The sequence below is a fragment of the Podarcis raffonei genome, chromosome 12, assembly GCF_027172205.1.
Source record: "Podarcis raffonei isolate rPodRaf1 chromosome 12, rPodRaf1.pri, whole genome shotgun sequence".
In the NCBI taxonomy this organism is placed as follows: Eukaryota; Metazoa; Chordata; class Lepidosauria; order Squamata; family Lacertidae; genus Podarcis; species Podarcis raffonei.
The window spans coordinates 57,205,201-57,231,247 of NC_070613.1; the positions used below are offsets into that span (position 1 = coordinate 57,205,201).

The following is a 26,047-nucleotide window of genomic DNA, read 5'->3' on the forward strand; positions in this document are numbered from 1 at the left end:
AGGTTCAGCTGGTGCATATTACTGATGTAGAGTAAGTTAGTCTATTTGTGCTACTAATATAATTGTGCTTTAAATTTATTTTGTTTTATAGCTGTTGTTTTTAGAGCTGCTACAGATGTTGTGAAATTGTTTCTTATTGCAGATTGCCATGAGCCCACAGGAAGGCAGGATATAAATGTTTTAAATAAAACAAGCTGTTTTAATAGTACTCATCCCAAAACAGAAACGTGTCTTGTTTTTAGAAGGCAAGACACGCACAAATTCTAATGCTCTTTAAATGCTGCTACTGAAAAACAGTTTAAGTTTTACGTTTATTCATGCTAAGCTGTAAATTGAAGATGTACAATAGGAATACTAAGAAATCTAAACAAGTCCTAACAAACAGGTTTCATTAACTCAAAGTGACACATTTCAGTACATATTCATAAGGTTGGGGAGGGGGTTATTATCTGGCTGTAATTGCAGTTGTTCTAACACCTAATAAGCTATGGTTGGAAAAACAAAGGCAGGTTAATTTGTGATTTCCTCTACTCATTTGGAGGCAAATTAAGTGTCAAACAGCTAATACGGAACATATTTCATTTTATGAGATTCTAATTTAATTCTGCACCATATCGTTGATGCCTTAATATGGGGTGGTTTATCTGAAAGAGGAGTAATTTATAAACCTTTTTTCAACGGAATCTTTAATGATAGGATATGATAGCATAATTATAGCAGTGGCTGCTTGTCCTAAAGTACACCACAGCATCTGACAGCAATTCCATTGCCAAGCCAAGCCTTTATTCTGAAGGGCTTCTTGACTCTCTTGTGTATGCAATTTTGCTCCAGAGTTAAATGGGATAAATAATTTCTGTCCTCAAGTAATTAAAGTAACTTGCTAAGATACCATTTATCTTTCTCAATGGGAACATCTATTAAGAAAACCCCTTGTTCCATTTTTCTTTTCTTTTACTCTTGTCCGCTTCTGAATCCCCAGAAATGCGAAGGCTTTATTTATTTCTTCACCCGGTTTCACTGACAATAATGCTTACCATCCATTCAAGGAAGAAAGAGAGAAAGAAGCTGGCTAAGTAACAATTAACTTGGGAGAAGGACCAAAAAATGGTACGTAGCCGACACAAAGAATTTCGTAGCACAACTACCAATCAAGCCTTGTTTGCCTAACCTCCTGCTCTATCACTGAACACAAGACAAAATGCCAAGGCCTCCCTCCAAAAAACTCCAGCTCCGTTCTCTACATAGAATTTCTCCCACCTGCCACTTTTATTTCCCCTTTCTCAGCAGAAGAATCAGAGAAGGGTTTCAAATGCTAACCAGGAGTGGTTTGATGTCATGGACTGGCTGGATGTCAAGGAATGGGGAGAGGCACCAGCTAGGGAACCCCAAGGGAAGAAGACTCAGAGCCAGGGAATGGGGGGATGGAATGACAACGAGTGGACTGGGAGGAGGAGGTGTCGGAAGCAGAAGAGGAGACAGGGTTTAGTGAGCAGGAAGAGGCTGTGGCAGAGGGCAGTTCAGAAGCAGAGGCTGTCTACTTACTGCAGAAGTAGTAGTAAGTAGACAGAAAATGGTATTTCGACCTTGACAGAAGATGCAAAAAGTCTTGCTGGGGTTATATCCAATGCTAATCCTACTCAGAGAAGCGGGACACGGGTGGTGCTGTGGTCTAAACCACTGAGCCTCTTGGGCTTGCTGATCAGAAGATCGGCGGTTCAAATCCCCGTGACAGTGTGTGCTCCCGTTGCTCTGTCCCAGCTCCTGCCAATCTAGCAGTTCTAAAGCATGCCAGTGTAAGTAGATAAAAAGGTACCACTGCAGCAGGAAGGTAAATTGCGTTTCCACGTGCTCTGGCTTCTGTCACAGTGTTCCGTTGTGCCAGAAGCAGTTTAGTCATGCCAGCCACATGACCCGGAAAGCTGTGCACAAACACCGGCTCCCTCGGCCTGAAGCGAGATGAGCGCCACACCCCATAGTCGCCTTTGACTGGACTTAACTGTCCAGGAGTCCTTTACCTTTACCCTTACTCAAAGAAGACCACTGAAATTGATGAGTCTTAAGTTAGCCTGGCCCATTAACTCCAACTGGTCTGCTCTGAGTAGGACGAGAATTGGGTACAACCCTCCTTTCCCTTTTACTTCTGATGTGTGTTTATTGTGATTTTTACGAGGGAAAATAATTAACTTTCAAACAAAGATAGAAGATCTTTTAGGCCAATGCATACATTCAGCAGAATAAAATGTTAAGGCTTTTCTTGGAACGCACCACTGTAAGGAAAAGCAATCTGAACATCCTCTGTTCCAAATAAAACTTCCCTGCACATAGAAGAACAGCATGTGAGATAAAAGGCTGAACACTTCTCCTTGAGATGCTAATTTGCTTTCTAGAAAGGAGTTTTTTCAATGGGGAAATATTAAAAAATGTTATCTCCCACCTTCACTCTGAAAGGGTACATCCCAACAAAAGCTTTACTGTTAGATTGAATGTCTGAATGTCTCAGAGATGAATAGAACCTAACAAGTCACACCCAAGCTGGAGGACAATGTTAAGCGTAACATGAAAGCCACATAACACATTCGCTTTGGTCTGAAGACCTAAGAAGAGTCTGCAACCCTCGACTATGGATTAAGTCCCACTGAACTCAACAGGACTTATTTCTGAAGTAAACATGATTAGTTAGGCTCGTGTTGTAAGGTTAAGAAAAGGCACAGCAATCCATAGGCCTTCTTTCCAAGCCAGTTCTGCATGCTATTATTCTCATGGAGTGTTGAATTTTCAGCAATGAGTGCACAGGGGTGTCCTCAAAAAGAAAAAGGAAAAGCCTTTGAGCTAGTTTAATTCAGACCATTCAAATGCATTTTACTGCACAACCGAGTACAATCCAAATAATAACAGATGCAAATAACCTCAATGGAAAAATAAATCACAGTTCCTGGAAGTCTTCTCTCCCCTCCCACTACTCCAACTGTAAATACAGGGTCCCCCGCTTTTCAAGCCCAAGGAAGAATGCAACACAGATTTATTGCTAGCCTTCAGGCCAATTTCTTCTGAAATTACAATTTGGCTAATAAGAGACTGGTCCAAAATAACTGCTGGTAAAATATTGTGTATGTTCTTGGGCATACAGTTAGGATTGTTAATATCAATTAATTCTGCTCACAGAAGACGACTTGTTTTAAAACAAATTCATTTTTTCCCTGCAGTATATATGTAATTACACAGCTGTAACTAATAGCCATGGAGAAGCAATCTGCCATCTAAACAACTAGCATTATTCTTCAAAGTATTACTTGTGCTTTTCTTCCTTTATTTCCACACTGTGAGAGAGATTATTAGAGATGATTAAATGTATATATCAAGCCTTTTAGCAAAGGACTGAAACCACTTTGTGGATTTGGGTTTTTATGGATTATAGTAGTTCTTCTAGATTTTATAGTTGAAAAGAAGACACTGGAAACCCCCCCCCGCCCTTCCCTTCTATGTTGACATACCTTTCCCATCCATAATAAAGCAGTGTTTGATTTTGAATAAAGGCTCCCCCCCCCATACATGCTTTCACTAGTATTTTTTTGTTAACTTAGTGTAAACTGCCACACTTGCAATTTTGTTTGGATTACAAATCCATCAATCAAATGACTGGGTGTACATGCATGCAACAATTGTAGACTATGACAATCTACCCCCCCCCAAAAAAAAAATCATCCCCTTTCATAGCAGTCACTTGTGAAAAGCTTTTGACACCATGGGATATTTTTAGCAAGAAAGAATTCCAACCTAATCCAAAAACTGAAAAGGGAAAAAAAAGCTTCCAGGAGGGGGACACGCCAGTCCCAGTTTCTATAGTGATATTTTACAGTGTTTGGTACTTTTTAATTTAGTATTTATAGAATGACAACTCATAGAATAAATGTCAACAAAATATATAGGTAATAGTTGGTAGCTACCTATTATAAGTTTCACTGCTAAGGCAGTAGGATTGTTTTGCTTCAGTGAACCCACAGACAGATAAACCCCAGGCATTCCAAGAGTAAATCTTGCCCTTTTGCTGCACCACAAAACCTTTCCAAAGGTACAATAGAACATTTAAGCACCTCAGTTTGCAAATCAGCAAGCACCTTCAGGGATGCACACTTTCTCTCTCATTCCCTCTCTAGCTTTTCTTTGTCTGCCTTAACCATAATGTATTTCTTGCAACATGCAACACTGCAGACGATGGATTCTGTTAATCAGGTTGGCCTCTCTTACTCAGGGGTTCCAATAGGTTTGCAAACCCAGTTTAGAAGGGAACCTATTTAGCATTAGTCGTATTTAGCATCAGTGCAGAAGCCATGCTAAGGTAAATCCATGGGAATGAGAAAGGGGAAACATGATGCTAAAATTGGACCCAGCATTGTATCTGCACAACTCAAAAACTCAGGAGCTGTTTACCCAGCAAGGCAGAGCCACAGCAACAGCCTTCCAGAAGCAGCATTGTGGCTGTTTATCAGGAAGGGCTGTGATGATCAGGGCCGGACCGTCCATGAGGCGAACTGAGGCAGCTGCCTTGGACAGTGGAATCCAAGGGACACTGCTGCAGAAGTGAGAATAAATAGCTTCTGGGTTCCTGTGAAATCTTGTGGGGCTCTCAAAGTCTTGCTGGAACCCAGAAGCAGTTGCATTGCAACCCCAGTAAACAAAGCTTTGGTGGGGATGGGCACAGGGTGTCTCAGGTGGCAAAACAGGACAGCCACCCTGGTGCTGATGCCCTGATGGAGCCAACTCAACATTCCCATGAGTGAGTCCATATAACCTTGACCTCACTGCCACCTTGGCTCCACCCCATCAGGCAGGCGGCTCCTGTAAAACACATGCAGCTTTCCCTGTTTTTTTCTGGTAGCACAGATAGGAAAGCCATGACACTCCAAAACCTCCTGGTGGCATGATATCTTGAGTCCATTGCGGGGAATTATACACGTGTGTGTGTGTGTGTAATCATGCTTCAGTCCAGCCAAGTCTGACACTAATTTGGCTACCCTGCTCCTAGCAATCCCAATTTCTCGGATGCTTTGCAAAACGAAGTAGAAATGAAATACAGATAGGAACCAGAGTCAAAAAAGGCATGTCATAAGAAAAATTGTTTAGCTTTCGTGTGGATTCTTCCAGTCATGTGAAAGGCACTGAATCAACACCACAAAGTTATCACGTCATCTGGAGCCAATTTCCATTACACATAGAAGGTGGTAGCATAAGAGCACCTCTAAACATGCATAGTGTGTCCTCATTGCAGTCAACCCACCCACATTTAGAGAAGGAGGGCACTGCTTTTAAACTATGGGGAAACCTCTTAAAGGGGTCTGCTAAGGGAAGCTGGTCTCCTACTGCTATAGGTTGCTCAAGCAGCACAAAAGATGCAATGACCTATGATGTTTTTCTTCAGCTGTTCTTTAGTAAGCCAAGGTGCTGCAAGAGTTCATACTTACACATGTAGCGGAGGAATGGGAGATGGTTCGTAATGATAACGCCCTTCATGGTGTCTTGCGTCAATTGGAACGGGAGGGTGGAATGCTGGGAAAAGGTGAGGCGGATCTGAAAAAAAGAAACATGGGTTTCCAAATCTCATTGTTATTGTACCTTAGCAGTATATAATATTTAAAAGATCCAATAAACAAGTTTGTGTGTACACACTGCCAAAAACCCCCAAAGAAATATGTAAGAAACCTGCACCCAGGCAGCCCCAAACACTGTGAAAAGAAAATATGAGTTGTATCTACACGGATAATACGAATTATGAACATTTGCATATTTTCTCTTATTTTGCACTGTTAAACTATTTTGCCTAATTCTGCTAATCGTGGGGAAAGATAAGGATCTCTGCAAGGCATGGAAGCTCTACCCTCTGGCCTGCGGTTGGCATCCGTCTGTCTCGGGAACCAATGGATGAGTGAGCCTTTGGGGGTCAAACTTCTGGCCACCGAAAACCTCACTGAGCAATCCTGTTGGCTTTTCTGGTTTCGAAGTGCAGTGCCCATACACTACCAAGCATGGCTTAGGAACACAGCAAGAGGCCTTGTAGCTAGCCAGACTATTTGTCCATCTAGCCCAATTTATTCTACATTGGCTGGCAGTGGCAGAAGTGGCTCCTTTATATCACTTGCTACGTATTTCTGTCTGGCTAGAGGTGCCAGGTACGGAACCGGAGACCTTCTGCTATGCAAAGCATGAGCTCTACCACTGAGCTACGGCCTATCACAAGCAGCCACAAGGCTTAAAAAAAGAAAAGAAAGAATACAGAGATTCTCAGAGAATCACACCACATTTTGAAATTTTCCACACCCCTGAAGACACAAACCTGCCAAGAAGCACGAAGAGGCACACAGCAACAATAATATTGCACAGCGCTGAATATACCTTTGCATTTACATGAACCTAAGCCAAATGTGTAAGATACAGAGTTTGGCTCATCCAATTTGCTTGGCACACATGAATATTCATGTCTTAATTTTAATATTCTCTTTTCATCACTTTAATGGAAAATTACATAAAGAAGTCTTTAATAAATAATTGCAGTGCGCATATGTGAAGTGTCAGATCAAAGAGATCAGCTAGCCTTTCATAAGCACACCCCAATATTTATTATTATTAAAGTATTTGTAAAAATATAGTGTAGCAAAGTCCATTGCAAAGCACTACTGGAGCTGCCCCCCCCCCCCACATACCACCCTAGTAACGTTTCATAAATGAAGTGCATGATGCAACATCATCAGGATTAGTGTTTCTCCACCCCCTGCAAACAGCAGACAATTAACTGGAGGGGGGGAGGAAATGTTTACTTCACTGCGTCCTGTGTTTATTCCACCACATGTTAGTGTGGCGAAATATGGAGAAGCTGCAGCCACATTATCTCTCATAACGTCTCGTTGGCCACAATTTGTTGCAGTGTCTTGGGTGAAATGACAGAGCCTGTGCAAATCCAGGAACATTTCCTCCTCTTTCCATTCTCCCTCACATGCTCACAACAGCATTAGTGGAATGCAGAAGACACTGAGGTTTCACTTGGAAGCCCTTCCCCCAGCCTCCCATATGAAGCTGTAAGAAGCAAATATGCAATGGCCCAAAAAGAACATGCAAACCAGAACTTGGGTCACAATAGAGAAAGGCTGAAAAATCCCCGATGTAAGTACACTATTTAAAACAAAAGACAGCTGTTTATAGTACGCAAAACAGATAATAATTCATTCCTAATGGATAAAGTGTTTATTACTACTACTACTACTAGGGACGTGGGTGGCGCTGTGGGTTAAACCACAGAGCCTAGGACTTGCCAATCAGAAGGTCGGCGGTTCGAATCCCACAATGGGGTGAGCTCCCGTTGCTCGGTCCCTGCTCCTGCCAACCTAGCAGTTCGAAAGCACATCAAAGTGCAAGTAGATAAATAGGTACCGCTGCGGCGGGAAGGTAAATGGCGTTTCCGTGCACTGCTCTGGTTCGCCAGAAGCGGCTTAGTCCTGCTGCCCACATGACCCAGAAGCTGTATGCTGGCTCCCTCGGCCAATAAAGTGAGATGAGCACCGCAACCCCAGAGTCGGTCACAACTGGACCTAATGGGTCAGGGGTCCTTTTACCTTTTACTACTACTACTATACTGCCCTTCATCAAAAGTTCTCAGGGCGGTTCCCAACATGTGGAAATCTAACGAGTAAGCTCCTCAGACACCATCCACATGAACAGAGACCTCATATAAGTTCACATATATCAGATCATATTCAGATCACAGTTGCCATCAAAAAAACTTTAGATTCTGACTCTTAAATTGCTTTCTTACCAGCAAGTCTGAATTGATCCTGAACCTTGGGGAACTGTAATGGATTGCTAATGTAAACGACAAAGTACCACTTAAAACAATAATTTCTAGCGCCTCAACTTCTGCCCTCCCTCTTAAACACAAAGATATAGGCCTTGATTCGTATGGGAAAGTTCTCTGCAGCCCCCACCAACGTCCACAAGGCTTAGCATGAATTATAGGGGCTCACAGAGGCACAGAGCTGACACACATTTCAGTTCATGTGGAGCAACCTCCGTGACAAACAGCGAGTCTTACTTAAGAACTTGCATTTGGATTCTCCAGTAGAAAACATTAACCATAAATGCTGTGATACCTCATAAAAAATTGTTTGTATTCATCTCCTCCAAGACAAACATCCCTTCACACTGCTTGAGACCCAGGCTGCCAAGATCGTATTTCTGAAACAGGCACATTAAACAGCTTTCGGTGTGGGTTTCTGTGGAGTGAGGAAATCCTTAAAAAGCGGCCAATTCCTTTGCACCTATCCTGAAATAATGCCACCAATTCTACCCACATTTTATCTTCTTTGTTAAGAGACATGTTGGAGCATATAGAAGGTGAAAGCTGCCTGTGGTACAAAGGCAAAATCCTAAAATGTTTATATTGACTAGAGCTTCAACACAACAAACCCTGAGCCTGTTCCAGATGCAGAATTCCTATTTGATACCAGCTCAACTAAAGAATCCATTCACTTAAGCCAGGGGTAGGCAGCCTAAGATCCGTGGGCCGGCCCAATCGCCTTCTCAATCCAGCCCGCGGACAGTCCAGGAATCAGCGTGTTTTTAGAATGTGTCCTTTTAATTAAAATGCATCTCTGGGTTATTTATGGGGCATAGGAATTTGTTCATTTTTTTCTTCAAAATATAGTCCGCCCCCCCACACGGTCTGAGGGACGGTGGACCGGCCCACGGCTGAAAAAGGTTGCTGACCCCTGACTTAAGCCTAACTAATAGGGAGCATCCATAACTCAGCGGTAGGACCACATGCATTGAATCCAAAAGGCTTGGAGCACAATCCCCCAGATACTTTCAGATGACCCTTACTTACAAAGAAGCATCAATCCTAGCAGCCTGATGTATATTCTTCATGTGTAGATGAATGAGGACCATATGACTAAATTCCTACATGGAAGGCACTTTCAGGATCACGCCTGCTGATAGTTAGCTTTCTGTACACAACTGCAAAGCCCCTGTGTTTTCACATTTACTCATACAAGAAAATGCAGTTTGTGAAACAATGCAAGTGCTCTTAAGCATCTAAGGGCATGCAATAGTATTATATGCAATTTAAATTCTGTAATATTATGTCGCAAGAAACTTGATCATGAATTTAAAGAGCACCCTTTTGTGAGTCCTCTTGCATTAAGCTCCTCACCGGTTCTTAATTGCACCTTGTTCGCAGTTTCCATTGTGTGGGGAGGGCAGAGACAAAGTAGTCAATCACTGTAACAGAGCTGTCTACAGCCACCGGCATGATGAGGAGAAATCCGAAAAACTGGCATTCACCATAATTATCCAGCTCAGAGTTTATTCCTTACACATGAGCAATACAGCTGTGGAACATCATATCTCAAGCAGGATGTATGCTAAGTTGCTGCACTCTAGCCATCTCTTGTTACAACCCTTGACAAAATACCACATGGTGATTTTTCCAAAGTCAAGCTAAAACTGCTGAAGCAGAATAAAGTGCCACTAAACCTGGCTACCCCCTATTTATCATACAATTTCCTGACTGATGGTTTCACAAACCAGCTGCTAAGTGCTGTGTACTCTACTGCCAAAAAAGTAACATGTGAAATGGGAGAAAGGGGGGGATAATGTACTCAACCATTGAAATCAATTGCACCAAAGGAATTGAAACTCCACACAGCTCACAGGTAAGCAGTAAATTCTACATGCCTGTGGGTGCAAAGGGAGGTGGATAGAAACGCTTTGAATATTCATACAGAAATCTTCTTCAAATACTTATTTGAAAGAGCCCCTACAGAGAGAACTTGACTTGAACCAGACTGGGGGCCCTATAAATATGTAACTGGTGTGTGTATGTGATTTATCTATGTATGGCTTTTATAGCTGCCAGCTTGGTTTCCTGTTGGCTCACTCCTCCTAATACAATATTTTTCTTATTATATAGTCTTACCAGAAAAGGAAAGGGCATCAGACCTTAAATTGACATCTGCCTCATCTACCTTCACTCTAACCAATATTTCCCCAGTGAAGAAATATACTAAGGATTGTCTGATCCCCAAAGTGCCAGAGGAGGAAAATATATGAATAGCGCCTATGGAAGTGGAGTCCTCTTAAATGAAAGTCAGTGTATAGGGCTACACTGGAAATATACAGGACTAACTAATCCAAACAGTGGGATATAAGTTTTTCTTTAATGGTCATGCTACGATAACACAAATGAGCTGGAACCCATCAACAGTTTCTGAGCAGTTTCTTTTTTCAAAATTAAGGACTACGTTATTCCCAAGCTACGGACAATGCAGAGCAATACTGGCAATGAGAGGCTTCTATGACCTTTCCTATTTCTCTAAAAGGCCAATGACTCTAGTTCTCCAGGGTGTTTCAGGAGCACAACTTCAAAAGTATACACAAGGGCCAGGGGGTTGCTGAGAACTGTGTCAGACATGGAAGCGTTTCTCCTGAACACCACCACCACCACCTTCTTCTTCTTCTTCTTCTTCTTCTTCTTCTTCTCCTTCTTCTTCTTCTTCTTCTTCTTCCTTCTTCGAAGGGATTCCTCCCCACCCCAACTATGGGGAACCTTCAGTCATGTAAGCCTCCACCTGCAGCAGTACTACAATTCAAACACAGGTATACTAGTGATAAGGATGCCCGATATTTGTGAGCACAGAGAAAAGTACTAGCCATACCTTCCAGGAGCTGCTGAATCAAGAAGAAACAAACCCAGCTACTGCTCCAGGTGAGGAAACCACAGTTAACTCTGCCATCAAGCCCTCAAAATCTTTGGCTCCAAAGCCCAAGGACAGACCTCTTCTTTCAGCTATCACCTTTCTTTTCTGTCTTGATTTTGTCTCCGGCAGTTGAGCAGTGGTTTGGGAGAGGGGTTTTTTCTGTGGTTTTTTTCTTTCTTAAAGTGAAAGGCATCTGTTCCCTTCCTCAAACAAGATATTCCCCTTGGGCTTGAAAGCAAAACTTTTCATTCTGCCTTCATAATGAATAAAACAGAATCTCCTGTGAAACTTTAATGATAATAACATTTCTATTAAAATATCAAAGCAAATGCAATCTTCTTGGGAGGCTTGCTGAACTGAGGGCATGGTTAATACAGACCAACAGGAGTCCTCTGACAGGCATTAAAGGTTTTCCAGTATCTTTCTTATTTATCACTTGTCTACCTGCATATGTGTAATCAACATTTTGCATCAATGTGAAGTCTCTGCTAAGCCAGTGCGATACCCATTCCTGGAGCATTACTTCCCTCCTTTGAAATAAGAAATGCAGAATATGAACACACTGAAGATGTACCATTAGTGCATAACTCAGCAATTCTGCTTCATGATCTTAGAATATCAGTTCTCATAAAGGCTTTGTCCTATTGGTCTCTTGTTCAATTGGTCTGGTAAATTCACATAATGCTTTATAAACTATGTGCATGGTCCTAGGGAACAGCTGACTAACTTCAGCCACATCTAATTTTTCATTCTAGCATGAAAAACAAACAAAAAGGAAATAAAGAGAAAGGCAATTAATATTCAGTTTCTTCTCTTGACGATGAAGTATTTTTCAGGGAGTGATGGGGAGGATACATACTGCTACATCTGTCAGTGAAAGTTAGGCTGCCCAGTGTTAGGGTGAAGGTCATGCCAGTGTAGGAAGGGTAGCCTGGAGTGGGGGCTGGCTGTGGGCATCTTGCCAAAGAATGATGATTGCAGTTTTGCTTTTCCCCATAGAGTAGAAAGCAGCCTTTCGGCTATATGTGAGAAAATAAGAGGTGTGCCCCGGGAGGGGCTCATCAGAGGAAACATGCCCCTTACCTATGCCCATAAAGATGCCAGTGTGCACAGCTTTTGCCACTGTCTGAACTGTGCCCCCAACTCCAGGCTGTAATTGGGGACCTATGGTATGGGGCAAGGGAATATTGTTTGTGCCCTCTCTACTCCAGATTGCAGCCCATTTTGACCTTATGTCAAGTCAAGTCAAGTAACCTTTATTGGCGTCACATAAGAACATTCAGAATACATTTAAAATAGATAGGCCGGTCAATGACAATCTCGTCATTGACTTTATGTGCAATAAACACACTAGCTATCCATTGGGCTGTAGAAGCAGTTGGGCAAAAACGTGTTCCTGCTATTAATACTCATGACTCGAGTGCAGCTTTCCCCAACTTGGTACCCTCCAGACATTTGAGACAACAACCTTCCATTATCTCTGATGGTTGGCCATGCAAGCTGGGGCTGGTGGGAGTGTAGGCCAAAGCATCTGGGGGATACTAGGATGGAGATGACTATTATAATGTTTGAGACAGGTTTCCCCTCCATTTTCATTTTGTCTCAGAGAGGTGTGGGTTCCTTCTCTTTCTGCCTCAGAAGCCAATTAGTTCTACGCACTTCTGCTCCTCTCCTTTAGACTCAGCAAAACAGTCAACAGAAACAGTTGACTATGATCTCCATGTACAAGGCAAGCAGGATGTCAACTAAATAATGCCAAAAGTGAACAGTGCCATGAAACAAAAGCCCTGGCAAGCAGAAACAAACGTCTGCATTGGTCTTCTGTCCCTGAAATTTCAAAAAAGTAGTAGGTTCTGACGGCTACAGTCTGGCTGAAGCCACAGCACACCTGGAACCTGAGCTGGAGACCCTCCAGGTCTAGATTTGGGTGCAACTACTAATTGCCTTAGCCTGGTCCTGGTGGGGGCCTCGAGGAGATGTCCCCAGGGGTGGACAACCTTTTAAAACAAAAAGAAAGAAAGAAAAGATTGCACTGTGTTTGACGGAGTCCCCTTATTTCTCATTTTGTTTCACTCATTACACTTCTGTGCAGAGTTTCCAGAGCTCGTTCCGAGCAATACATTGTTCCAGCTGGAATTCCCCACTTGGCAAAGCAAAGCAGCGGGACCAAGTATTACACACACTTGGTGTCTGTTTTGCCACCTTTGTGTTTATGTAAACCAAAACACCTTGTGGGAACATACTTTATTTGTTTTCGGTGGTTCCCCAACAATCTGGGTGCCAAATGCTTGGAGAATCAGCTATCTGAGCTGGAAGGAAAAAAAAGCTGGAAACATTTTCAACAACTGGCAGCCACTGAAAGCTCCTTAGCAGGCCAGATTTGCTGCAGGTATTGGCTAAATAGCTGCTGGCTGGCTTTCAGCTAGAGCACTTTATTGCTTTCCACAGTCATTGCAACTCCACTGTGTACAGATTTAAAGACCTATGTTTAAAAAAAGAAAAACCCAGTATTTTAGTAGTCCTATTATTACCTGTTAATAAGCAAGCATGTTAAAATTCCCCTATCAGTGTCAATTGGCTCCCAGAAGTTAATATTATTTACTTAGTGATCGCCTAGAATTTACTAAGAGCTGTAAAACAAATTTAGGGAGAGGCTGCAGCCCCAGATGGAGGATTAAAGGTGTCACTAAGGGTGGAAAACTGGACAGATCTGAGCCATTTCCCCATTGAAATGGACAGGAAATGAGCAAGAGGATGGCAGGGCACAGTTTTCATTCATGCCAATGAGTTCCCAGTAGACTGTGCTCCACGTTACTTAGTGGTAAGCAGAGCGTGTCACTTGGATTGTCTGCTTTTGGCAACTAAATGCCTTGGGCTGGCTTTGAACTTCAGGATAATTCCGTGTTACGGCTCAAAATCCGAAGGGATGGAATTGTGTGGTTATTAATATAAAAGGTAGTTGTGTTGGCCAATAAGAAAACTTCCGAATTCCATATTAGGGCAACAATGCCTTTATTATAGCAACTAAAACGTCACAAAAAACCACTATTTTCATGACTAGCTTGTCTCTACTGTTAAGTTACCTCACATGGAGAATGGCCTAGCCAAACTGGGAGGAGAATGTTTTCACACCCCAGCAAAGAAGTTCAGCCTTCATCTTTCCCCATGAAGAGGCAGGCTAGATGAAAATGCATCTTCCCAAACATGCTCCGCGATGCCTCGCCAGGATTACTTTGCAAGATAACTGCATGGCCAGATACCGAACTATGGCCAATAAGAGAATCCAAGTCTTTTGCTCGTGTTCGGTGATAAGAAAGATGCAAACAGACTCTTATGATCCCTGAATGTCCTTAACTGGCTCCACACACTAGACAGCCCTGGTTTGTTTTTCCATATATCATCAGGTCCAAGTGGTTATTGAAGACGCACAAGAAGATGGTGGTAAAGGAAACTATTTACTTCCTGTCAATAATGTGTTTTAATAAAAATGCATCCCTAGGATGCTTTTTTAAAACAAAACAAAACTGTATTTCTTGAGTAAGAGGGGGAAAGCATTGTCAACATGAAAAGTGCAGGGATACACAACACAATACATATCGTTCTCTCTTTCTCATATATATATGTGTGTGTGTGTGTGTGTGTGTGTGCGCATGCGTGTGCGTGCGTGTATATATGAGAGGCCAAAGAAATTTGCTAGCTATGGAGTACAGTTTCCACTTAAGCTCTGCTCTTGGCAACTGGTATAACACCCCTTTCAAATTATCTACAGTTCTACATCACAAATACATGTGTATAAACTCAAGAAAACAAAACAGAAACAAATGGCACACTCTGGTCCTGTCACAATGTTATTTGGAATTGGAGTCTTTTCCTGGAATGCATGGAGATCTTGTTTTGCCACAGGCCCTTTTTTATAACTTCTGGGTCGTTGTGGTGTTCTTTAACAAACTTAATAATGTGCTCTCTGCAAGAAAATGACAAATTGGACTCTGCCAGAAACTGACAAAAGAACCCCCTTCCTCTGCTACTTCAAATGCTCTGTCGCAAGTGAAAAAGCAATTTATCTCTCTCCCCAGCCCAAACAACCATTCTGGGCTGCATTTTCCGCTCCTCTAAGTTCCCTGCACATTGGTGTTTACACCATGGATAAAGCTCACACCCAAACAAGCAAACAAACAAATTCAAGAAAAGCGAGGCAAAAACAGTTTCATCTCTAGGTTCCAGCTGTGTGCTTTAATCCAGCTGCTCTGGACTCCTGCCTGGCTGCTTACATGTTGATGGGATCTTCCTACAGTCACATCTTTTTCCTTCTGTGGTGGTAGCAATAAAATACATAACACCAGGAAAGTTTATACTACTGCATATAAATCAGCCCTAACGCACAGAAATTTTCAGCTCCCAAAATGCATTCATAGCTTTCCAGAATAATGAGAAAATGGAATTCTCTAAAAACCAGAGTTCCTGATTTGGATGATTTATTAAGACTGAAATCAGAGAGCATGACCTCAACTAAATTCTGTCACACAGAATTCAAGCATTTTTGCTTTCACAACTGGGGCTAATGTGTCCCCTGTAGCCAATGTGGGCAATTCTGCACATATAATATACCCTAATTCACCTGTATACGTTGGTAAAAGAAACTAACATACATTATGCATAAACACATCCTTTGCAAATACTGCGACTATGCGGGTGAAGATGTATCCAAAAACAGACATAGCATGTCCCAATCTACATGTTAGCACACTCTGGGAAAGTTTTGAAATTTAAGAACATTCTGGAATTATTAAATCATATAATTCAGATGGAAGGAGTGATGGGCACTGGTTCAGATGGCTTTTAAAGCACTGGTTTCCAAAGGATTATACAAATTTATAGAGGACAGGCCTGTCAACTGCCGATAGCTAAATGGAATCTGAGATTCATAGGTAGCATTGCTGAGGATCAGGCAACTGAGGATAAACAATGGAAGAGGTTGCTGTCTTCCACCTGGAGGCATTTGCTTGGCCAGTACTGCAAACAGGATGCTGAACTAGGTGGAATTCTTGGTTTGATCAAATAGGGCTCTTTTATATTCAAATAAAACTCTTGAAACTAATTTCCTAGACCTGCCCTAAGCACCTACGACGTGGCGGTCGTAGAGCACAACTTGCAACTCGCCAAACCAAATGCAGCACACCAACCATGTACGATAGCCCACCAGAGACTCAACGGACATCCTGCTTTTACTGCCATCTGCAGAATACAAAAACAAGATAGCTGCCACACATCTTACAGGCCTGTGTGTAGTTTGGTAGGTCGCAACAAAGCACAAAATGTACTCTTAGAGTGGTACTAGTGGGACATTATACAAGTGTTGCAGATACGTTTGTGGCCTGCCTCACACTCAACAACTGCAAAGTAGAAGTAACTTCAAGAGGCATCTAAAGTGGCTGATTTGTATATCAAGCTCACCCATGTGCAGTGAACCCACCTTGCAGACTAGCCCCCATCACAAGTCCTCTCCACTAGCCCCAAGCCAGCTCATGGGGTTTGTTACTGCTCTTATTTCCATTTTCCATTCCCTATTTCCATTTTAACCTAAAGTTGCCACAGGGATGCTCATCAGCTCATTGGTCAGGAAATGTGAAACGTTGGCGTATGCACATGGTCCCTGGAAGGTTCCCCATGAGGAAATGCAACCTTTGGGCTGAAAAAGGTTCCCTCACCCCTGCAATAAGTCCCATCAGCTGCTGATAGAGTTGTACTCTGAAGCAATGAGCCACTTTGGAACCTCATGTTTTATGTTCTGATCTATTTTCTAATATTTTTAACAATTCTATATGTTTGTAAACTTGATTGTATGCCACCTACAGATTGCCCTGTGTTAGGCAAAAAAATACAATAAAGTAATTAATCATTAGTAAAAACATAATTTTCACCTCTCTTTTTTCTTGTTTGCCTCCCACAGTGCTGAAAGGCTTGTGCCTGGAATTATGCAACAATGCAGTCCTACACATGTCTACTCAGAAGTAAGTCCCATACAGTAAAATGGAATTTACTCCCAGGTATGTGAGCATAAGGATAGGATTGCAGCCACATCCTGCAGTTCTATTTTTGCCATTTAAATGGTCATTACTGACATAAACCCACAACTTCCCAATCTGGCATCTCCTTCAATATGCAGTTTACTGTCTGCCAAATCATTAAAGAAAATTATAACCAAGCACAGATCACTTTTCCAGACCTAAATCTCATTCTTTTACTATGTGTGTACATTCCTCTGAGCATAAGCTTATGACTATTTTCCTTTTCCATCATTCTGATCTTTCTTTCCAGATAAGATGCCTTTAGTACTATACCAAATTCTGAACAAATGCCACATATTTTACTCCTTCTACATCATTCATTTTGCCCAAAAGTTTTGTAAATCTTTCCAAAGAGTGATTTAGTTATTTAATACTGACTTGCTCTTGCTCTTTCAAGTATATTTTTACATATAGTGTTCCCTAATAACTTTGTTACATTACTACAGACTATTTTGAGTTCTACCAAACCATATTTGCCAAAATCTCTCTTCCTTCTTTGAGGGTTAATTTTTCCAGTCCTTTCTTACCTCTCTAGTAGGTTCACACATTTCAGAAATAGTTATCGCACACCCATTTTCCCATGCTTATAACAAGAAGCTAATGCTGCTATCACACTGCAGTTACTTTTGCTGCCAGCGTTGGTGCTGTGAACTGCAGGGTCACTCTTCCACCATTGTTCAAGCAGGAGAGTCCATGCAAACCTTCATAGAAACCCCTTCTAAAATGCCTGGGTTGGTAACTTTTAAGGGGGTATTTAATGCACACCCTTCCTTAAATGAAAAGGGCTGTACATAAGAATATCTTGTTAAAAAGGGAGGAAGGGCTGCATCATTTTAGCATAGGATTCCATGGAAATCGCTAATAAAATGAAGAAAAAAACTTTGCCTTTTACCATCACCTTAAAAAGGTAAAGGTAAAGCACCCCTGACAGGTCCAGTCACGAATGACTCAGGGGTTGCGGCGCTCATCTCGCTTTACTGGCCAAGGGAACCAACGTTTGTCTGCAGACAGTTTTTCCGGGTCATGTGGCCAGCATGACTAAGCTGCTTCTGGCGAACCAGAGCAGCGCACGGAAACGCCGTTTACCTTCCTGCCAGAGCTGTATCTATTTATCTACTTGCACTTTGATGTGCTTTCGAACTGCTAGGTTGGCAGGAGCTGGGACCGAGCAACGGGAGCTCACTCTGTCATGGGGATTCGAACTGCCAGCTTCCAATTGGCAAGTCCTAGGCTTTGTGGTTTAACCCACAGCGCCACCAGCATCCCTCTTACATCATCACCTTACATCATTGTAATATCATGCGATTGGCATGTGTGCAGCTCCACTCATCTGTCAAATTTGGCCCATGAGGCCAATCCAGATAAGGATCTGGGCTGTGGACTCAACAAGGCTCCCCTACCCTAGTCTAAGGTAAATTTGATGAGCACTAAGGGGAGTCAGTGGAGTTTGGAGAGCAATGCTAGCAGGGCACAGTCCCTAGTAAGCCTGTCTTTATATTAAGCTTTTCACAGTTACAAATTCAAAGAATAATAATTGTGCCTTGGAAATACATTAATGCCTCATGATTTTTTTTATCTGAATTTGCATGCCATGACAGTCAGCTTTGTAACTGCAAATGGTAATACCAAAATATGAGATGGTAGGATAATAGATGCAAGAATCACTCATGCATCTTCTTACAAATGTAAGGAAAGCCTTCCTGGATCAGAGAGAGCACAGGCCTCTCTAGCGTCACAATAGCCATCCAGATGCCTCCACAAAGTACACAAGCAGGACAAGAAGGCACCGTATTTTTCACCCCATAGGGCCCCCAGAACAGGCAGCTCTCCGCAAGCCGTGGGAGCCCAGCGCGAAGCCGCGCCGGGCTTCCACGGCTTGCGGAGAGCTGTGTGAAGCTCGAAGCCTGGGGCGTGCTGAGCTCAGCTCGCCCCAGGCTTCGGGATGCAGGCACCTCTCCGCAAGCCGTGGGAGCCCAGCGCGAAATCGCGCCAGGCTCCCAAGGCTTGCGGAGTGCTGCGCGAAGCCCGGGGCGCACTCTGCTTTGCGCCCCGGGTTTTGGGATGCAGACTGCTATCCGCAAGCCTAGGGAGCCCGGCAGGAACTCCCGCGGGCTTCCCAGGCTTGCGGATAGCTTCCTGAAGCCTGGAGAGCGAGAGGGGTCGGTGCGCACCGACCCCTCTCGCTCTCCAAGCTTCAGCGAAAGCCTGCATTCGCCCCATAGGACGCACACACATTTCCCCTTCATTTTTGGACGGGAAAAAGTGTGTCCTTTAGGGTGAAAAATACGGTAATAGCTTTCTCCCACTGTTGCTCCCCAGCAACTGGTATTCAGATAAATTACCTGGTGGTAATGGAACCTGGTAATAACACAGATATGCAACAGACACTTCCAACTTATGGAACTGACATAGGTTAGGTGAAATTGGTTCATCACTGACTTGTACACTACAAGATTTGGTCTAGTGATTTCACCTCTGCTATTCCGGCTTATAAAGTAACACAGGTCCTAGCTTCAGATGGAGAGAGGCAGTCCTTGCGGTATTGCGGTCCAGAGCTGTTTAAGGCTTTATAGGTCAAAACTAGCATCTGGAGTGTTTCACAGCATTCCTTTAGAGCACAAAGACATACTGCTTTGTGGACCATTCCCCACTCCCCACCAGAATATGTAGTTTATCACAAGAGATGTTGGGAGGTGGATTATCTAGACCCATTTTTGTTTGCTTTCATGTCTGTTTCTGCCCCTGAAGCAGCCTTGGTTGCCCTGAAAGTTGACCTCTACTGGGACACAAATGGAAAGTGCATCTGTTGACTTTCATTCATCTCTTGGAGGCTTTTGATACCACTGCCCATAATATCTTGCAGAATCTGCTTTCTTGTAAGAGTTGGAGGTACAGCGATAAGGTGCTTCACATCAACTTGCAGGGATGGTTGCTGCAGTAGAGGAGTTCTTGCTCAACCCCATGGCATTTGTGTTCTGGGGTCCCACAATGTTCCATCTTGTCACCCATGCTCTTTAGCAACTACATGAAGACGCTGAGTGAAGTCATCAGGGTATTTGGACAGCAGTTCCATCAGTGTGCTGAAGACATCCAGGTCTATTTCTCTTTGTCCTATGAGTCAGATGAGGCAGTGCAAGTGCTTGGAAGCTGTGATGTGCTGGATGAGGGTAGGTGGCTCCTAGATGGTGGAATTGGAGGGGGGAAGCCTGTTTTATATGGAGATAGCAGGTGTCTAGTTAGGGGATACTTCTTGATGTAGAACTATCAGCAGAGACACAGGTAATGTCAGTGGCTCAGTGTCTTTTTACAAATCTTGCTGGTTCACCAGCTACAGCCTTTCCTGGCCAGAGATAACCTGGCCAGAGTGATCCATACTCTGTCTCCAGTGGTTGTTGTTGTTTTGTTGTTGTTGTTGGTTTACATACATTATACACACATCCAAACACACACACACACACACACACACACACACACTGTTGATAAAAATAAACACAAAGTAATTCACAAAACAAATATCATCTATCTTCAAACATAAGAAGATGATGGTCTAAAATAATCTCTAATTTGGGGTTGGGCTATTGTAATGTACTATGTGTGAGGCTGCCTTTAAAAACAACCTGAAAACTGAAACTGGTGAAGAATGTAGATTGTCTGGTGCAACTAGCAGGCATCATGTAACACCAATCTTCAAAGAACTTCACTGGTTACCAATGTGCTTCCTCCAGGAGGTGTTCTCAAGGTGCTAGTGCTGACCTGTAGGGCCCTAAATGACTTGGGGCTTAATTCTTGGGACCTAAAGGGGCACCTCTCCCCCTGTGTCAGCATGCTGGATGTCTCAGATCTGATGAAGAGGCCTTTCTCGTGATCCTTTTATCTTGGGGATGGGAGGCAACTGGTTTCCCCACCATTTCAGTATTTCATTCCCCACCGAGTCAAGAAGGAAATGGGACAGCGAGGGGGCTTGAGAGGTAAGCTTACATCCATATGGAAAAATGCTTTGACACAAAGGTTGGAGGTTAAAAGTTTAAATGCTCATGACAGAGATGACAGCATTCCCTTTTTGGTCAGTAACTTCAAAGAGAATGTCTTTTCTTAATGCCACTATTGTAGCTTTTTGAAAACCCACTGAAATTCTAGTGTGTTTGTTGCACACTAAAAGCATTTTTTTAAAGGACTCCTTGTTGCATTTGTTTCACAACTGCATACAAAGCACAGATGAAGACTTATTTTAAAAACCTACTGAAAATCTAGTTAAGTCTATTGCATGAGTATAGGTACTCTTTCTTCATATGATATATTTAGCAACATATTTTAAATTAACCCCCTTAATAGTAAACGTCCGGTCTCAAAATCACACAAAAGGCTATATGCTATTTTTTTCCTAATTTGAACGGCACTTGAAAAGAATTATTATTAAGTTATCCAAACTTTCTCCAGCCCCAAGTATATAGTACACACACACACACACACACACAGAGAGAGAGAGAGAGAGAGAGACACACATTGTCAATACAGAATTGAACAGCAACCCTCTTGGTAATAATTGCCGCAGGAAATTCCAGTATCTATTGTTTACGGTCCGTTCCCCGATCTCTACAGGAACATCTGGAAAGTCTGTCTAAGGCCATTAATGGAGAGTGTTGAAATGTGAGGGTAACTATGCCCTACAGCCACAGAAGGCGCTGTAACCTTCCAAACTCTTTTGTTGCAGCCGGGGCAGATGAAGGCGTCTGGTTGTGCTGCTGCAGATGCCCCGTGGCGTTTCTTCTCTCTGCGCTCCTCCCAGTGCTCATTCCTCCTCTGGTCACTGCTGTGGATGCACAACCTGACTGTCTCCAGGCACTGCGGTCGTCTGCAAGGGATTCTCACATGGGAGGGTTGATCCTGCCAGCCTTCATGTCATGTTTGCAGACATCTTTGTAACACAGAGTTGGTCCGCCGAGGAGCCTGGTGACTGAATCCAGCTCCCCAAAGAGCCCATCCTTGGGGATCCTGCCATCTTCCCTTCTGTGGACATGTGAGGGGGGAAATGGCTGTTTTTGGTAGGGCTCGTGACATTTAAATCCTTGTTTTAAACCATAGAAATGATGGAGGTTTTTCGTGGTGGCCCTGCCGTTCTGGGCACAGCACTGAAGAATCCCCAATATGAAGAACATTTGGTGATGGTGATTTAATTTCTTAGATGTATTAAAAATACAACAAACAACTTGAACAAAAATATTACAAGAATGCACAGTTACATATAAAACAGTTACATTAATGCAAAGTTACTAGTATATATACATTCTTACAAGGCGGCTTGTAAGGAACTGTGGCAGTTATCTGTTTATTATTATTTAAACAGTTCCCTTAACTGCTCTTCCCTGAGGTAAGCTGTGGCCAAATTGTTTTCCTTCCCTTCCCCAAGCAGATATGCAGGGGGCATATTTGAACAGTGCTATAGTTTACTTTAGGGCCTATTTAAATACCTTCTGCCATATATTTCAAACAAACAGTTCACTTCATTAGAAAGGCAAACAGTTTAGCCTTAGACTACTAGCACTTGAGAAGAACCACACTGGGCAGACAAAACCTTCTGCCCTGTGTAAACACTGCCTTGTCTTCAGCTCTAAGCTGCAACCATGTGGAACTTCACTTCAAAAAGCCTTTTTACAAATACTTCACACATCCATTTGTTGAGTAAGTGATAACCCTGAAGAGATTATCTGCAGGGGCTGAAATCCTCTGCTGATTATCAGTGCTTTTATGTGAGCTAAGAAAGGAAATCGGGACAGTTCACTCTCATATATTAGCTGGATGCAGAACAATAAAATTAGTGGCATTACAAGGACATGGAATGGATTAATCTACAAAAGAATTGCATAGGTCTTATAGAAAGGAAAAGTACTAGTGTGGACATTAGTTCCTGGTCTTCAATTAGGAAATATTATGGACTTGGTCAAAAGCTAGTTTTTCTGGTCGACAGCGACACACTGGTTGAACCATTCTCTAACTAGAATCTTAAAAAGCCTCAAGTTAAGCAAGTCCTCATATGCTAACTTTCAAAGCATGTTACCTACATGGTCAACAACCTACAAACCCCAAGTAACATTGCCTTAAGAGTTTCAAATCTTGTGATTTCCAAGTCCATTTTACAATTTGCCTAATTCCATGCTTTTTAAAGCAGTAAGAAACTCAAGGCTTTTTTAAAATAACTGCAAAACAAAACAAAGAGAGAGAACAAACACAACAAGTCCAGCTTCTTGCTGCTCTGCATCCACCACATAAATGCAAAACAGCATACAAATCATATTAACTATATGTATCTAAAAATGAAAATCAGCCATGGCCCAGCAGACCATGACGTATTTTCAAGTCTCCAACTCCAGGGCTCAGCCTCACTTCTGCAGGCCCCACTATTTCCTCCAGGGGAAATCTGCTGTTTACCATCTCAGTTTACAGAAGCAAACTAACAAAAAATATTAGATCCATAAAGTCAATTAAACAAGCAATTCCCCCCCACAAAAAAACCTGTAAATAGTTTGTTCCCCCCCCCCGCCCCCCAAACTGGGCTGCTATCCTTGAGTGGCAGATACACTGCTGGTTTGACCCCTTCTCTAACTAAGATCTTCCTTGCAGTCATTCCAGAGCCTGCTCTTCTTCACGGCCCTTCAAGACACCATATTCACTGCTTTTTTGTTTGCTTATTTCAAAATCATTAATACAGTTCACAATTCACAAAATATCTTCCCCCAGGAAAAAAGCAGAAAATTGGCAATCAGGATAAAATTGCAGTTAAATAAAAACGTATTAATACCTGAGAAAGGAACCTAAGCTGACAATATTTCAGTTAGAAAATACAACCAAACAAGTGGGGGGGGGAGGAAGGTCTATTTGCACCCTAAACAGACACGCAGGCCTCCTACTGACACTTTTGGGAGTTCCAGTTGCCTACCAAAAAGAGAATTCACTCTTAAGAGAGCACAGCATTTCAAAAAGAGTGAACTTGCTGTCACTCCCTGCTGCTTCTACCGCTTTCTGTCAGAGATGGAGAAAAGTTTTGATCAAAATATCAGTACTTGTAGCTGGAAGACTTTTTGGTAGACGTAACTGGTCATTTTCATAGTGTCAAAGTCTATTGATCTGAAGAGAGTTGTTGCCCAAACCTTAAAACACAGAAAAACTTGAAGACAGTCCAAAAGCATAAACAAATGAGCTTTGATAGTCTTCCAGTTCTGCTAGAGTGAGTTCAAGTTTGCAGGTGCATGCCCACCAGCAAAATATTCAAAAATAAAAATGTAACAATAAATAGTGTCTCACACTGTTATATTTCCCCCACAGTTTGGTTTTGTATTAGTAATAAAAAATGAGCTACAATATTTCCATCTATTACAAGATGAACCTCAAATTCCCTTCCAGCTCTACAATTCTATGATTCTATGAAATAGTTCATGTTCTGGAATGTGCAGATAAATGCATTCATGATATTTTAAATCATTGTGCCCTATCCTGGGACCTCAGGGTGAAAGGCAGGTAAAACAAAACAAAACAACAACAACAACTTCTATGCACATAATAACTGGGATGCATTTGCACTAAAGAAAAAATTCCAAAAGTAGGAAACCCAGGTGTATGCTATCAGGTAAAAGCTGTGGAATTTCCTATAAAAACTCATATGAGTGGGACCTCAATCATTTCCCAGTCACTGGTAGTACCTAATTACAAGGGCAAAGCCATGATTTATGTATGTGGATGCTCCTGACAAAGAATGCCATATCGTGGCCAATGTAAAAAGGGAAAAGGAAGAAGGAAAAGTGAAATACCACAAGAATGCTGAAACTGCACTGAAGCCAATGGGGGGGGCAGTGATAGCATTTATGATCAGCATTTATGATCCCCGCTTGTTGCTGGACTGGTTACAGACCTGCCAGGCAGTGAATGCACAGGGGGAGGCGCCGAGGACGGGTAGCAAAGAGAGAAAAGAAAGTGGCACTTGAATCCTAGATAAAGAGAATGAGGGAAGTTGGCTGCTTGCCAGGATCATTTTTCTGAATGGAAGGGTATGAAATAGACACTTCCTTAGATTTCCGGGGAGGAAAGCCACAACCTGAACATCAGGAAAGCGACTTCACAGATATATTACTTGGCCATTTTTCATACTCTTTATTCATATTCATAGAATTATTATTTATTTCCCATAGGTTCTTTTAGAAATGGGTGGGGGAAGAGAACAAAGCCATAATATCCTGAAGGCATTCCATCTTTATACACAGTGATAAATAATTTGCACCAGCATCTTTCTCTGCAATATTAGAATACGGTAATTGTAAAACAGGGTAACATCATGATTTGGGAGAGAGTACATTGTTGGCACCCTTTATCCTAAAGCGCTGGTTGCCTAAGTATTAGCAGGCCTAGTATTTGGGTTTGGGCCACAAAATGTTCATGTATTTAAAAGAATAGTGCAAGTCCTTTTCAGTGAAACTCTTATCTTGAGTTATTTTCACATGTGACATTTTCCACATGTGTAAACAAATGAAAAAGTTAACTGGCAAAAGGTGCATTCAGATTTGTTAATTTGTCTTTAGCTTTCACCAGTGATACACTCTGTATTGAAAAGTGTGCTTAATATCACTTGAGAAAACTCCCCTCAGTTCCACTTTCATGTTCAGATTCCATTTTACTCTAATTATGCAGCATGAAGCCGCCTGGATATATAACGTACACAGGGGAATCAAGAACAGAAATGTGTAGAAATCTAGACATCCCAGGAAAAGTCTGGGAATCACGCACGCCTCACTGGGAAATGCTGAATGAATTGGATGTAATGCAGTCCGGATTCACATGGGCACAACCTGAACAGTTCCAGAAATCAGATAGGTATTTTCTCTCCTCTATTTGGCCTTCATTATCAGTCATATCTTACCCATGAGGAGATGCCACAGCTCTGTGGCAGCAGGCAGATTTCACTGCAAGCGTCAATCCCTGTCATAACCAGTTGAAAACAATCACAGACAGAAGATCTCAGAAAAACCTGTGCTTGAGAGCCTGGGAAGCAGCACGGGCTAGATTGGGATGCAGAAATTTTACAGCTCAAGGGCCACCCTGTTGTTGTTGTTGTTGTTGTTGTTTATTTGATTTATATACCGTCCCGTATCAAAAGATCCAAGGGTGGTGTACAACATTAAGATCACATTACCGTATATGGAGCACAATAATAAAAGCATAATAAAATGCATAATGATCAGACAACCATAA

The 26,047-nt window shown here is 42.4% G+C and overlaps 1 protein-coding gene across 6 annotated transcripts in view; it reads right to left on the reverse strand.

The window, feature by feature from the left end:
- GLI3 (GLI family zinc finger 3) overlaps window positions 1-26,047 on the reverse strand; it is a 232,096-nt gene that overhangs the window by 96,147 nt on the left and 109,902 nt on the right. For all 6 annotated transcript variants that reach the window (XM_053359307.1, XM_053359305.1, XM_053359304.1 and 3 more), the window contains one exon: window positions 5,460-5,565. In XM_053359307.1, coding sequence (XP_053215282.1) covers window positions 5,460-5,565 — 106 coding nt within the window. The remainder of the gene's footprint in view (window positions 1-5,459; window positions 5,566-26,047) is intronic.